At 61.5% G+C, this 15,240-nt stretch overlaps 1 protein-coding gene across 5 annotated transcripts in view; it reads right to left on the bottom strand.

Annotated features, from left to right (window-relative positions):
- Nucleotides 1-2,488: 2,488 nt before the first annotated feature.
- The window catches only part of LOC133229219 (protein HIRA), a 45,495-nt gene continuing 32,743 nt past the window's right edge, over nt 2,489-15,240 (bottom strand). For all 5 annotated transcript variants that reach the window (XM_061385684.1, XM_061385682.1, XM_061385681.1 and 2 more), the window contains 11 exons: nt 13,092-13,283; nt 11,776-11,937; nt 9,940-10,144; nt 9,666-9,770; nt 8,438-8,586; nt 7,289-7,509; nt 7,072-7,177; nt 6,757-6,879; nt 6,392-6,555; nt 5,767-5,855; nt 2,489-3,272 (listed from right to left, as the gene is read on the bottom strand). In XM_061385684.1, the coding sequence (XP_061241668.1) occupies nt 3,156-3,272; nt 5,767-5,855; nt 6,392-6,555; nt 6,757-6,879; nt 7,072-7,177; nt 7,289-7,509; nt 8,438-8,586; nt 9,666-9,770; nt 9,940-10,144; nt 11,776-11,937; nt 13,092-13,283 (1,633 nt within the window). In that variant the 3' untranslated portion in view covers nt 2,489-3,155. The remainder of the gene's footprint in view (nt 3,273-5,766; nt 5,856-6,391; nt 6,556-6,756; nt 6,880-7,071; nt 7,178-7,288; nt 7,510-8,437; nt 8,587-9,665; nt 9,771-9,939; nt 10,145-11,775; nt 11,938-13,091; nt 13,284-15,240) is intronic.

Raw genomic sequence — 15,240 nt, forward strand, 5'->3', positions numbered from 1 at the left:
CAGGTGCCCCCGCCCGGGCCGTAGCGCTGCCCGCAGCCCGAAGCCCAGTGTGGAGTGTGCTCACATCACCTGGAGGCTGAGGCTGGGAGGCACCCAGGGCAGTCGGGTCAGCACAGGCAGGGGGTCCCTGCCCGGGAAGACACAGACCCCGTGCTTTGCCTGCAAAGGAGGCCAACAGGCGGAGGGGAGCTGAGGAACATCAGTGGGCAGGTGGGAGGTGAGCGGCATGGTGTGAGGGGTGCGGGAGGGAAACGGACAGCGGCAAGGGGCCGCCCGGGGGCGCAGGGCACAGGGGTGGGGCTAGTTTCTGGCCTTTATGTATTCAAGTATCTGTTCTGTCCATCACCGCCTCCTCTGAAGACGTTAGTGTGCCTGCATGGGGTGCTCTGACGCTGTCCCCTGGCTTCCGAGGCCCCTTCCCTTCTCCCTTTGGATTTCCTGTTCTGGAGCATTTTTATTGCTGTGCCTTCAAGGTCACAAATCCTTTCTCCTGCAATGTCTGCTCTGTCATCAATCCCATTCCATGCCTCTTTCACCTCCTCGTGACTGTTTTTCATCTGTAGAAGTCTGATTGTAGCTTTCTTGGCTACAGTCTTATGTCGTCACTTTTCGAAATAAGGAATAAACAAGTGTCATAGTGACTGTTTTAATGTCCTTTTCTGCTGGTTCCGACATCCGTGGAACTCCCGGGGCAGTCTTGCCTGAGCAGCCAGACTGACTCTTCTCCTCGCTTTGCCCTGAGCTCCTCCTTTGCACGCCTGGTGATCTTCGTGTGGAGGCCGGACATCATCAACTGTCCCTTGTGCCGTGTTGGGCACTTCTGTATTCTTACCGATCCTCTTGAACTCTGCAATGTAACTAACTTCTTGGAAGCAATTTAGTCCTTTTGGGTCTTGTCTGTTTTTTGTTAGATGGATCTGGAAGTGTTAGTTGCTCAGTTATATCTGACTCTTTGCTACCCCAGGGACTACCGTCCACCAGGGTCCTCTGTCCATGGGATTCTCCAGGCAAGAATGCTGGAGTGGGCTGCCATCTCCTGCTTCAGGGATCTTCCCAAGCCAGGGATTGAACCCGGGTCTCCTGCATTGACCGACGGGTTCTTTACTGTCTGAGCTACATGGGAATCCTGGATGGATCTGGAGCAGACGGATCTAATTATTCTCCAAAACGGAGGAAGACTTCCCGAGTCCTCTTCTGCCCCAAGCCTGTGAGCTGAGTTCTAGTCCAGTGGATAGGAATGGACACCACACGCGGCTCTGGGTGCCAACCCTTTTGGACGGTTATGTGGCCATTTCCTCATTGCAGGAGCACTGATTCACACGCAGCTGGATGTGCAGAGGCTAAGCTCTGGGGTTCCATCCTCGGAGCCTCCTCCTTTCCAGGGCTTGGAGCTTCCTGGGCTCTTGGTGCCACATCAGGACTCCAGGGTCCTGCTGGGTCCTGCTGGGCCCTGCCTCGGCTTCCCCTCCTGGTGCTGCGGCTGGCGGGAGTTGGGCAGTCCCAGACTCGCCTTATTTCCCACTTCCCAGGGACCGCTGTCTGTTCTGGTATCCGCTACCTCGTGTACTCCACCTGCCTCCTTTGGTGTTCCAGGCAGAAGGGGCAGTGTGGTCCCCGTCCATCTGTCCTGGCTGGAAGCGCACGTTTCTGACCAGTCTCCTCGCTCCCTGGACCCTCTCTTGTCTGAGCAGTGGTTGTCAATATAACTCTGACTGTCAAGGATTCTTCGAGGGAACGTGTGTGAAGTGCTGCGACTTTGCCTCCACGACCCTGGCCGGTCCTCACAAGCATGTGCGTCTTCTTAACCTCGTCTCCCTTTGGCAGGCTCGAGAGGGAGGCCCAGGTCTTTGCTGGTTTGGGTCCCAGGCAGGCGTTCTCAGGCCGTGTGCGTCCTGTGACTCCCGCAGCCTGGCTTCTGGGGCGCCCTTGCCCAAGTGCAGTGTGTATGCCGGCTTTGTCGGGCACGCATGCGTGCCTGCTTCTCTTCAGCCACATGACTTCCCAGTGAGACAATGGGATGACCACCCAGCGGGGAAGCAGCCAGGTGGGATGTCAGTGGCCAGAACCATCAGGCCTGCTTTCCCGACGCGAGCACGGACAGACACGGAGGTACGGACGGGGTGTGGCACCAGGGAAGGAGGTGCTCAGCCCTCAGCAGGCCGCCAGTCTCTGTGATTTCAGCCGTCTCCTCCTGTTGGTCAGCGCTGGGCGTGCCGCCTAAGAAAACCCGATGTCTGTGTTTCCTGATTTCCGTGGTGCCTGCAGACAGAACCCAGGACCTCTGCAGCTGGCCTGGGAGATGTGGATGGGCCGGCCCGCCAGCTCATGAGATGCTACGCGACGCTTCGCATGGAGGGGCCGAGGGTCAGGTGACACCACGGATCCCTTTCTGGCTGTGCCGCGTCATCACTGCCCATTTCAGGACAGGGGTCCACGGTGCGGGGAGGGCCTGGGAGTTGGAAGGAAAAGGCTGGGGAAGTCAGGAGCGTTTGGTATCCAATGCGTGTCCATTTATTTTACACTTACAAAAGAAATCACCCACCCTCTGCCCCATCCCCCAAAAAACAAGTCTCTTTTTACAAACATTTAAAAATTAAAACCAAATGAAGATAGACAAATTAATTTCAGTACAATTATTTTTCAATGTAGCTGTCATAATTAAAGTTTAAATTTCCTACAAGTGACCAACGTCCAAGTGACTTATAGGGAAATCCTGATTATTGGCCATTTTACAAGTTAGCAAATTCTAGTACAAAAATAGTCCATGTGCTGGAATAGGCTTTCCTTTTACATAGGTCTCAGGTCAGTTTACTGACCACATAATCCGCGTGCGTCCTGGGGCTCTCTCTTCACAATGGCTCATTCATTGTAGCTGAAGCAGCCTGGCGCGCCCCATGGTGGTGGGCCCGGTTCTGGCTGGGACCGTGCTGGAGATGGCAGGCCCAGGCAGGCCGTGCTGGCCCCGGGGCCGCAGGCAGAGCCCAGCTCCGCTTCGGGCCTGGAGGGCGGGGGCACTGCGGGCAGGGCCACCCCCTCTGTGGGGGCAGCAGCCTGGGACGTGGCTCTGTGTGCGATGGCCCGCCTCCCGCGGTCTCGGTGTCCCTGGAGCCCAGCGAGGGCAGCCGTGGGCCTTGCGGTGGGGGCAGGCGGGCAGGCTACTTGTCCCGCAAGAGGTCCAGCTGCTCCTGGCACTCGGTGAACAGGCGCTGGAAGCGGAGGTTCTGCCCGATGACCGGCAGCAGCTCCTTTAGCAGGTCCCGCTTGCGCAGACCCTGCGGGCACAGGAAAGGCGGCTGAGGGAGCCATCTCACCGGGAGGTGGGGCGGCTGAACAGAGGCGCGGAGCAGCAGGTGCGGGGGTGTCCCAGGAGGTCCTGCTCGTCTGGGCCCCCTGTGGCTGCTGGCTCGGGCACCGCTGGTCTCTGCACTCACTAGTCAGTGGCCAGAGGAGCCTGGCCTTCCAGGCGGGATGGCTGCCAGGGCGGGGCCCCTGGAGGGGCAGCTCTCCAGGGGCCCAGGGTCAAGCCCAGGCAGAGGAGGGGCCTTGGCCTCACGTTCCGGGGTCTCTGCCTTCAGCACTTCCTACACCCCTCCTGCTCCCAGTGCACGAGCACCACGTCTGCCCTGGCCCTCGAGCGACGTGCACTGCCAGGCGGGGTCTCCGTCCACAGACCTCCGAGGAGCACGGCTGCTGAGAACGGAGAACCCCAGCGGGCAGTGCTGACCACTGCAAGAGGAGGCCCGGGTGTTGCAGGGGAGCAGGGCACCACTGCCCACAGAGGCCTGTGGACGCTAGCACACAGCCCGGCATCCACGTAACAGGTTCCACAGGAGACACAGATAGTTGAAGAAAAAACATGGGTACATTTCACACAGTTAAAGGCTGAAAGGCCCCACTGAGGGCTGATCAGGTAACGCGGAAAAGCTGATAAGCAGACACGTTGGAATAAGACACAACACTTTCAGATAAATGGCGGAAAAATTCTAAATATTTCCAAAGACTAAGAACATATTACCTATAAAGGAAAACATGCCAAGATTCACAATAAAGTTTTTTTTTTTTTTTTTTTTTAACCACATAGTTCGCGATATCTTGGTTCCTGAGCAGGGATTAAACCTGGGCCCGCATGGAGTCCTAACTACCGGACTTCTAGGGAAATCCCTGGTATTTTTAATACTCTGGAAAAAACCTTGCCTACTTTTTAATCCAGCTAAACAGTTATTCACATAAGAGATTATCATAAAAAATGTTTCATTCAGGCTTGTAACACCTCAGAAGGGTTACCCCAGGAAAGATCCACTCTGAAAATGTTTTAGGGGAAATACTCAAAGTGAGAGGAGTGATGGTACAAGGCGTATTATCTTGCTGAAGCTGATGCTTTAATACGTCTTCAATACGAACATACACATAAGAAAACAAGAGACACGAATGGCTTGAACTAGGTGATAAAAACAGCCTGTCAGATCATACAAAAGCTGGCCACACCAATGCTGGCAAGAAATACACAGATGGGTACACAGAAAGGCTGAAAGTTAAAGATGGAGAAAGATATGTTGCTAAATAATAAGTGCAGTATTTTACAATTATCAAGTAATGTAGACTTTGTGACAAAAACCATCACTGCAGAGTGTGTACAAAGATCCCCAGCACATGCTGCACCACCGCCCCCCCCCCCCCCGCCAACCGTCTTGGGCAGCAGCCAGACACAGCTTATGGCCACTTTTCCGGTCAGGGACACAGGTCCTGAGATGGAAACCTCAATGGATGAGGCTTCCCTAGAGGGCCTGGCAGGACAGCTCAGGCCCCGGAGGGCGGCTGCTCCGTGCCCACCCTCTGCTTACTGTCTGCCCCACCACCCCCAATCACCACCCCGTACACGTGGAGCTCTGATCTCTGACGGCAAGAAACCTGGGGTCCCCGAGGTGCACTGGGAGCTTATATCACTCACTTCCCAATATATAAAGAGCTGTTGCAAACCAATAAGAAAAACAAATGACACCCAAGTATTCCAACAGGAAATACAAGTGGCTCTTAAACACGTGAGATGATGTTGTCCAAAGGAAGCCTCCAGGGGCCCGTGGCCCCCACACCATCGTGGGCAGCACCCTCCAGCTGCCTCACCTCCTGGGCACCAGTTCCACGGGAACGGCCAATTCTCACCGAGAAACTCCAAGAAGGCGGAGGGCTCACACTCAACTCACCCCTACCCCGCCCCCAACATCCAGACAAAGAGACAGGAGAAATATTTTTTTTAAAAAGGCGTCACTTCAGAAGAATGCTGGGACTTTCCTGGCGGTCCAGTGGTGGGGACTCTGCACTTCCAGTGCAGGGGCTCAGGTTTGATCCCTGGTCAGGGAACTCAGATCCTGCAGGCCATGCAGCGCGGCCTCTGCAGGATCCACTCCCTGCCCTCAGGTCACACCCCGCTCTGCTGACAGTGTTCCGGCCATGGCAGCCTCCAGGGCCCAGCTGGTGCCCTGCCACCCCCACCAGCAGACCCCCCGGGTGCCCCCCCGCCCCACCCCACCCCGCAGACTCAGTGGCTCACTCGCCCAGCTCCGCCAGACCAGACGGCGCCTCACTGCTGACAGACGCAGGGCAGAGGCCCCTGTGGTTGTGCTGTGAGGGCCTCCGCCAGGACGGGTGGGCACCGTGCCCTCACTGAGGCTGGGCCCCAGGGTGGAGAGGGGCACCAGGAAGCTCTCACAGCACCCTGGCTCAGGCCTCAGCCCCACCTTCCTGCAGGGGTGGGAGAGCTGCACCTACCACCACCGTGGATTCCCACTGGCTTCCAGTGGACGTGTGAACCGGCCCCAGGAGGTCCTTGCATATTTCCCGGAGTCGGTATTCAAACCCTAGTTACAGAAAACACAGAACCAGGCACACGTCACAGAAGGCCAGAAAGCCGAGCCCAAGCCAAATCACCACGAACACAGAGCCCAAGGGACCACCGCTCCGTGCACCACCTCCTGCGGCCTGCTGTCTCAGCTCTGGCCCCGACCTGCCCTCTCCCTGGACACAAGCGCGTTCCGGCATGGGCAGGGCTGCGGGAGGAGGGGTGGGCAGGGGCTCTGCTGGAGAGGGGAGGGGGACAGGCGCGGGTCAGGGGACAGGGGTCCTGGGGCAGAGATGTGGACGGGCCCTGGAGAGCTGGGCTGAGGACCATGCAGCTGCTGGACGGGAGGGGCTCGAAGGAGGGAGATAGCTGCGGGCCTACGGGGCTCCGAGGGGCGGGGGGCGCGGAGGCTTCCGGGAATGACCTCCACGTGTACCCTGCCCCAGCCTTTCTGCTCACAGCAGGGCTGGATGCCGGCGGGGCCGCCACCTTGCTGAGCAGGCTGTGGGCCCTTGGGACGTCTGGCTGGGGCGGGGCCCGGGGGCCAGGGCTCACCTTCATTCACGAGGTACCGCGCGTACAGGAGCAGCCAATGGCGGTACTCGTGGCTGGAACGCAGGGTGAGCGCCGCGGCGACCTGGCTCTCCAGGTAGGCCAGGGTGGTCTCCTGCTGCACCACGTGAGGCACGGAGAAGAGCCGGGCTGCCTGCCGCCCCGAGCTGCAGGCAGAGCACGGTCAGCAGGCTCTCGGCCAGTGGACCCCAGGCCCTGCTCCGCACTGCCCAGCAAGCCCACTGCCTGCCTCTCAACAGGGCCACACGCCTGCTCCCTGAGACAGAGCCCGCCCACAGGGCAGACGGCAGTCCAGGGTGGGCCTGGCAGGGACCGCATGAGCACAGCCGCCCTCGCCCAGCACCTACGTGGAGGCGCGGCCCTGGACTATGGCTAAGGGTCCGGAGCACAGCATGGCGTCCTGGGGTGGCAGGCTGCTCCTGAAGTCCGCACACTGCGCCAGCGAGTCCTGCTTGTCAGAGACCAGGTTCCTGGGGACACAGGGGCAGTGTGGGCGGGCGCCCTGCACGCTCGCAGGGGCTTCCTGACGCAGGTGCTGGCCAGAGGCCAGGCCGGAAATGCCGGCAGACAAGCCCAGGAACGCTCAGGTGCCCCCCGGACGGGACCCCAGAGAGCGGACGCAGGAGCGCAGGCCCGCGCAGGCCCCGGGGCGGCGCGCTCACCACGCGGACAGCGACGGGCTGAAGCAGTAGGCCTTGCCGTCCGACAGGTTCATCACGGGGATCCCGTGCTGCGTCAGCAAGACCTGGGACACCGTCATGTTGCTTCCTGGGGAGACACGTGGAAGGTTCCCGTGTGCCTCGCTTGGCAGCGGGGCCCACAGCCTGCTCGTCGCCCGGCCGGCAGGGCCGCCCCCAGTCCTGAGGGCCCCGCGCACACCTGCAAGGATGGAGTGGAGCGACTCCTCCTTCACCACCACCTCCTGCCTGTGCACGTCCCAGACGGACAGTGTGGCGGCGGCGGTGAGCGCCATGACGTAGGGGCCGGTGCAGTGCAGGGTGGAGATGGGGGACGGCAGCAAGATGGGGGGCAGGAGGCGGCGGCCGCAGGCGGAGAATACCGACAGCATCCGCTTCTCACAGGCGACGCACACCACGTCCCTGGGGGCGGGGGCGGGCGTCAGGGGCCTGCTGGGCCGGCTCCTCTCCCCAGGCCGCCCGGGCTGTCCTGGGCTCACACGAGCTGCCCTAGGAGCAGGTGTCCAAGGACCAGCGCCCAGACAGCGAGCGCCCGTGTCCCGGCCAAGACGAGCCAGAGTGGCCCCGAAGGGCTCTGCCCAGACAGGCCGGGGTGGGGCAGGGGGGGTGCGGGCCATGGGCACTGTCATGACCCCTCCTCCAGGTGGCCACAGGGGCCCTGGGCTGTGCCTGGCGCTGCAGGCTCTGCTCCCAGTGGGGCCCCCACCTCAGGCCAAGGAGCGGCCGCGGGCGGCAGAACTGCGCACTCTGCCAGGGCCTGGCTGGCCACTCGGCCACTCTGCAGTAGCCTCTAGTCACCGGGGAGGCCATGCTGACACCCCCGCCCTGCCAGCCTCGGACCAGAGCCAGGGGGGAGTGCAGCAGGGCGGGGGGCCGCAGACACCTGTGAGGGCGTCGCCCAGGCCTGACGCACGAGCGTGTTTGTGAGGGAGCGTGTACGGCTCCGATGGGCCCTCCCTCCACAGGAAGTGAGTGCGGGTCCCCTCCAGCGGCCCTGGAGCCTGTGGGAACACTGTGGGGCTGAGCCCCGAGTAGAGCTCCCCTCGAAGGGCAGGACCTGGAAAGCGCTGGCCTGGGGACTGGGAAGACTGTCAGAAAGCTTTGCTTCCCTGCACAAAAACTGGGTCCAGAGAAGCAGCCGGCGACGGTCAGAGGCAGGCAGTGCGACCTACACACGGCCGGCAGGAGTCTGGCCACAACGCCTGGGGCGGGGTTCCCCTCCTGAAGCAAGCGGGGGGCAGCGCCACCTTCGGGGGAGCCCAGGGACACGGCAGGCCGGGCGCAGTGCAGGGGCCGCCCTGTGTGCCCTGGGGTAAGGCCCTGCCCTTACCCGCTGCCGGCGGCCGTGAGGATGCGGCCGGGGAGCACCGTCTCCCACTCCTTCCCCTCACGGCTGCACTTCAGGCGGCTCAGCTTCAGGCCCCCGCCGGCCGTCACCTCGTTCTCCACCTCGATGTACATGGAGGGGTCGGAGCTCACCTGGAGTAGACACGACAAATCTTCAGTGGAGCTGGCCTCAGACGCGGGCCCTGGGGCAGACAGAGCTGCCACCACCGAGTGGGGGGTCAGGAGGGGCGGTCACAAGGACAGGTGCTGGGAGCAGGTGGCCGCCGGGCCTCCACCTGTGGAGTGGACACGCTGGGCCAGAGCTGAAGACTGAAGCCTCTCGATCCCACCACCCCCACTCAGGAGAGGGGACGCAGGGCCACAGGCGACTGGCCAAGAAAATGAAGCGCGGGAGGGCCTGGCTCGAGAGCAGAGCTGGGGGACGTAGCCTTCAACAGCTGTGGGGCGTGGCAGGCACGGAGGCGGGTCGGCTCCTGGAGGAGGTCTGGGACGCCCAAGGTGCCCAGCGTGCTTGCGAGAGCCCACTGTCCCTCCAGGTGAGTGTGGGGAGACGGTGCGGGTTGGCATCGGCTCCAGACGGGCAGACAGGAGCGCCGGCACTTGGGAGGCCCCAGCAGCTGAGCTGGGTGGAGGGCTGGCCAGGCCCCGGGAAACCAAGTACAGTCCCACCTGGCGCTACGGGGAAGGCCCCGGGGTGGGGGACCAGCCACTCATGGAAAGAACCGGAGGCCCCACCCGGAGACCCCGAGGGCAGCCTGGGCAGGGCAGCATGCCCCACTGGCATGGGGGTCCCCAGGGTGAGGGTACGGCGTGTGAGGCCGGGGCCTCTGGGGAGGACCACCAGCCCCAGGTGTGTGCTGAGAACAGACCTCACTCCCCCTCACGGCCACCTGTGCCGGGGGCTGCGACGTGGGCAGGCCCGCAGGCGGGTTGGCGCCCCAGGCACTGAGCCCAAGGCCCAGGGCCAAGACTGAGGAGGCTTCTGGGAGAAGGGACCCCTGGGGTGGGTCTTAAGGAGCTGGGCGCCCAGGGGGGTAGCAGGCCTTGGAGGACAGGCCACGGGGGAGGTGCAGGGTCCCCAAAGAGGCTAGCTGCTCTGTAAGACTGGGTGGCTGCTCGGATCAGCCACAGTGCCCCTGAAGGTGAGGGGGCCGCATGGAAGCAGCCCGAGTCTGTGACAGCTGCAGGCTCGCGGCCCAGGGCAAGCTCACCTGGAGGGTGAAGGCTCTCTGGGGGCCTGGCATTGGCAGCTTCAGCGCGGGTGCTGGGACGGACACACACACAGTGTCCTTCTCGGCGGTCAGGGCGGCGGGCGACTGCAAGAGCAGAGGCGTCCCTGAGCCCCGGCTTCTCCTCTCTGAGGACCGCAGGGCAGACGCGTGCCACAGAGGCAGGTGCTGTGGGCACGAGGCAGCTGCCCTGGGGGCTCGAGGACTCCGGGGGGTGGGGCGGCCCAGGCCCGGAGGCGCCCACCGCCAGCCTCACCTGCATGGACAGGGACATGGGCAGGAGCCGCGCGTCCTTGCGTGGCCGCCCCTTCTTCTTCTTCTCCACGGCCTCCCCCTCCAGCTCCAGCTTGCGCTTGGGCAGCGAGGAGGGCTTGGCTGCGGGCGCCTTCTCATCGCTGTCGCTGCTGCTCTCCAGGACGTCGCGGGGCCGCAGCTCCTTCACCAGGCTCTGCTCTCTCAACCTGCACGACATGCACCGCGGTGTTTCCCCGGGACCGCTAGCTGCAGGGTAGCCAATCGAATCCCTACTCGTCCCCGAAAGCCGACAAATGAAGCAAGTTAGGAGAGGGCTTTGCTTGTGGTCCAGTGGCTGGGAGTCCACCTGGGAACGCAGGGGGCACGGGTTTAACCCCTGCTCTAGGAGGACCCCGCGAGCCGCAGGGGCAACTGAGCCCGCGCGCCTAGAGCGCGTGCTCCGCGACCAGAGGCCACTGCAACGCAAGGAGCCCGTCGGCCGCAGCCAGAGCAATGAGGGCCCCGTGCAACCAGAACTACGCACGATGAACACACGCTTAAAAAGAAAGAAGGAAGCTATCGAGTCACAAAAAGTGTGGAGGAACCTTAGGCATATTATCAAGAGAAAGCAAGCCAGGTGAAAAGGCTCTGCCGTGCGGGTCTGATGACACCTTTTGGAAACGGCACGCTACGGGCACAGTACGGAGGCTGGGGCCATGCTGGGAGCAGGGGAACCCCTGGGGCGGGCTGTGAGGGAGGGGCCCCCGCCGTGTGCAGGCTGGAGGCCCCTGCGGGCGCGTGCGCTCACTGGCACTTCCTCCCATGTGTCTGGGCTGTGGACTCTCATATTCTCTGCTGCTATCAAGGGGGAGGGGAGGATGGTGGGCGTGACGCCTCACCCCGCAGGCCCTGCTGGGACTGTGAGCGTCTAGAAGGCTGTAAGGGACGGGATGACGGCTCCCAAGGGAGCCAGCCTGGCGGCCTCGGGGCCCGGGTCACCCTCCCGCGTACGGGAGTGGGCGGCACCTCGGCGCCCCTCACTCCCTGTTTAGGGTCCGGGGCTGGGAGGCACCTCGGCGCCCCTCCCTCCCTGTTTAGGGTCCGGGGGTGGGCGGCACCTCAGCATCCCTCACTCTTGGCTTAGGGACACGCGAGTCATCTCCCCAGCTTTCCGGAGCACTCAGCCGCAGGACGCTGCAGATCCGCCACCTTGCTGACTGCACACCAAGGTCAGAGGCCACGCTGGCCTGCACGACAGTGCCCCACGCCCTTCCCCGAGAGTGAGCCCTGCCCAGACACGCTGGTTCCACGTTTGGTTCAGCCCCAGGGCAGCACAGGTGCTCCAGCTCCACGACGCCGTCCACGGCAAGGACGGGTCTCGCCACAGCTGCTGCCTTCTCTGGGCACCGGCTGGCCGAGGGGCTCCTGCAGGTCTCGGGCCCCTGTCCCTGACGTGCTGAAGAGGACACAGCTCCAGGAAGGGACTGGCGCCCCTGGCCTGTGCCAAGGAAGGTGGCCTGGCCCCGCTCACACCGCCCCCCAGCCCTTGACTCGCTGGACCGAGCAGTGAGCTCTGTGCCTCAGCGGGCTCGCTGTGAGGTCTCCCTGGGGGCAGAGAGGCTCCAGGCTAGTTGCAGAGGCTGGAACGCTCAGGCAGCCGGTTCAGCAGGGTCCTGGCGCCCGGGGGGTTGCTGCCTGTCCTCGGGGAGGTAAGGACGCACTGTGGGGACTCAGAGGCCTCCAGTCCCTCACTCTGTCTCGGCTCCCGACCTCCTGGCTGGTGAGTGAGCAGGAAGCCGGCACGAGAGGCTGGAACCCACCCACCCCCGTCTCCGGGGCCCACACAGCCACCACCTACCTTTCTGCGGCTGTCGGGGTCGTGCTGGCCAAGGCAGGTGTCCCCGGCGTGGCTTTGGAGCGCTCCGTGAACCGGGAGTCGAACGCCTTCATAGGTTCGATCTTGGACGGGGTTGTCAGGACGGAGGGGGACGGGGTGGTGGGAGCAGTGGCCGTGTTCACGCTGGGGTGAGTGGAGGGAAGGCCACGTCACACAACCAGCAGGGCCGGGAGTCTGGGCTCTGTGTGCCATGGAGCCAAGGAGCCAGGCACGAACATTAGACTTCCATAAACGACTTCCCTGACTTCAACACCCCCATATACTACCTCTGGAAGGCGGCCCCCCGGCGCCTGGCATCTGCAAGGCTGTGAGCAAACGCCTGGCATGCCCCTCTGCACGTTCCGAGAGCTGCTGGGGCACAAGGCCGGGACGGGGGCTCCACAGGCCCTTCCTCACCTCGGGCCTGTCTCCACCCCAGCCCGCTCTGCCCACAGGTCTAACCAGAAGCGCATGGGGTCCCGAAGCCACCATCCCCTCCTGCCGCTTCCTTGGCCAAGCACGGCACCTGGGCGGCTCCGCGCGCCTCGGGGGTACGGTCCAGCGCCCCCCACCACCCCAGGTCCAGGCACGTCCCACATGCTGGTCCGAAGCCGTGGGGCCTCCTCTGGGCTGACCTGGGCCAGACCTGCAGGTCTCCCAGGACCTCGTGCAGGCCCAGCACCCTGCCCTTCCCCAGGCTTCCTGAGGGGCCTGGTGGACCCACGCGTGCTCCCTCCCGGGCCGCGACCGTGGCACAGGCTGTAGTAACGCAGGCCCTGGAGTCACCACAACTGTCAGGCACAGGCCAGGGCAGCAGCTGGGTCTGGGCACCTCCTGGGTGGGAGTCCTGGCCTGTGTCCGCACCAGGGAAAAGCCAACCTTTCATCCCGTGCCCCACGCCCCTCCTCAGGGGTTTGGGGCTCTGCTCTTGTGGCCGTGACCCTGTGGCCTGGCTCAGCCTAGAAGAGGTACTTCTGGAGACCTGCCTGGCAAGGCCCTCAGGGGTCCGGCTCCTCAGTCACGCTCTTCTGCTCCTTCCCCACGGCCAGCGTGGTGTCCAGGCAGTGGGCCGTGGGTGCCCCCAGCAGACGCATTCTGAGTGTGGGGGAGCCGGGCTGGGGGGACACGAGCAGACTGGCTGAAGCAGGGCTGGCCCTGTGGCTGCCGACTCGGAGCCCTTGGACCCTGAGCACTGACTCCTCTTCTGAGCGGGCCCCCATCTGAAACCCAGCCCGTTCCTCTCTTCACCTGAGGCCGCCCAGCATCCCCGGGACCTGCCCCTGGCCCCATGGACTCACCCGTCCTTACTGGCAGCGTCGCCCACAGGCCGGGTGCCAGCCACTGGCTCGGTGGAAGGCTTCGAGGAGCTGAAGGGGATGGGCGTGCCGGGGTCCAGTGGGAGCAGCTGTGGGCCGCTGTGGGAGCTGAGCATGGGGCCCGCCAGGGAGCCCGAGAGCGGGATGCTGTTGAAGAAGGCCGTGGAGAAGTCCCTGTCACCGAGAAGGGGAGAGTCAGCCAGCCTGCAGGCGCTGTGCCGGACACTTTCACAGCCTCGACACCCCGGTGTCTGGCCCAGGGGCGATGCACTTTGGGGCGGTTTTCATACAAGTGACAAAGAAGTAGAAAAGAAAGGAAAACCACTCTGTACACTATACTCAGTTGGAACCAAGTGAACTGGCACTTTATGTGCCACTAAGAAAGAGAAAAATCGCAACCGTTAGCTGTCAGACGCCTCTGATTTTAAGATGCACCCTGGCCTGAGGGTTAACCCAGCAAGCATGTCTCGGGGCTGGGAAACAGGGCACAGGGGCCTCCCTGCCGTGGTGGCGGCCTAGACGCGCCAGGCCTCCCGACTGGCCTCTTTCGAGGAACGGCCGATGGTCTCGGTCTCCTGGCGTTGCTGTGACGCACTGCAGGGCTCTGCAGCGGGCCCTCGGATGCCTCGCCCGCCCTCCCCATGGGGCCGCTGTCTGGACTAACGCACCCCCAGAGCACGTGCCAAGGACAGCACACGGAAAACACAGGCACGCCTGCCGTTTTAACTGTCGCCCCAGCTTGACTTCACGTGCTACGGGGGATAAATTCCCAGGAGGAAAAGTGGGACGTGCACAGACGGTTCTGGATAAACCGTCCTCGGGGTCCTGCTGTGAGGTCCACCTCACAAGCTGTGTATGGCTGCCCATTTTTGCACACACTCACCACCGGTTTTATAAACTTCTTCTCCTCTGACTATCTGAGATCAAAGTGGTACGTTACTACAGGTTTCTTACTGTGCAGTCGCTCAGTCCTGTCCAGCCCCACGGACTGCAGCATGCCAGGCTTCCTGTCCTTCACTATCTCCTGGAGTTTGCTCAAACTCGTGTCTGTTCAATCGACGACGCCATCCAACCATCTCATCCATCATCCCTTCTCCTCCTGCCTTCAGACTTTCCCAGCATCAGGGTTTAATTTACAATTATTTTGATGCAGGGTTGAAAATTTTTAATCTAGAAATATCTGACACTCTTTTTCTGTAAACTGTTTGCTCATTTCTGTCATCCATTTTTCTTTTTTTTTTCATCCCGTCAATATGTATTGAGTAGCAACTGTGTGCCCAATGCTGGGAATATGGTGGTGAAGAAGACGGCCATGGTCTCTGCCCACATGAGTGTAAATCTCGTGGCCAGCCAGCCAACCACATCTGTAATTTTAACATTACTACTGTAATCAGTGCTCTGAGATCGGTCATGCTAAGACATTTAACAGCAAGTCTCGACCCACATTAAGACCTTATTCTATCTGATTACTGGTCTATATTATTAAGACCTACTTACCATATTTTTAACAATTCCTGTATGGACAGGAAATATATTCCCCAGGATGTTGTGTTTTGACTACTTACCATGTAATTTTTCTTGCAAAAACACGTTGTATTTGTGGGGTTTAACTTTTGTGTAATTTGTAGGAAAGATTTTTTTACCTCTGAGGTCATTAAAAAAAAAAACCTGAAATGTTCAGAATGTTACTCTCTGAAAAGTTTCTGAGCTGTGCAAAACTGTAAGTTGTAAGATAGGGCTCCGTGTTTTTAAAACAGTTTATCCTACTGAAGTGTAACTGACTTACTCTGTCGTGTTTGTCTCTGCTATACAGCGGAGTGACTCAGTTACACATGTACATACGTTCTCTTCCGTTTGCTTTATCACAGGGTATTGAGTATAGCCTCCTGTGCAAGAGTACCCATCCCAGATGTACCCGTTGCACTTGCTAACCCACAAGCCCCCACGACACCCCCCACGCCCTCTGCTCAGCAGCCACACCTGTTCTCCACCCCGCAACCTGTCTGTTTGCAGATCCGTTCATTTGCGTCATGTTTTAGATTCCACATGTGAGTGGCATCATCTGGCATGTCTGTGACTCACGTCACGTACCCTGATACCCTCTAGGTCGTTCCATGTTGCTGTACATGGC

This window comes from Bos javanicus, chromosome 17, assembly GCF_032452875.1.
Source record: "Bos javanicus breed banteng chromosome 17, ARS-OSU_banteng_1.0, whole genome shotgun sequence".
NCBI classification, from domain to species: Eukaryota; Metazoa; Chordata; class Mammalia; order Artiodactyla; family Bovidae; genus Bos; species Bos javanicus.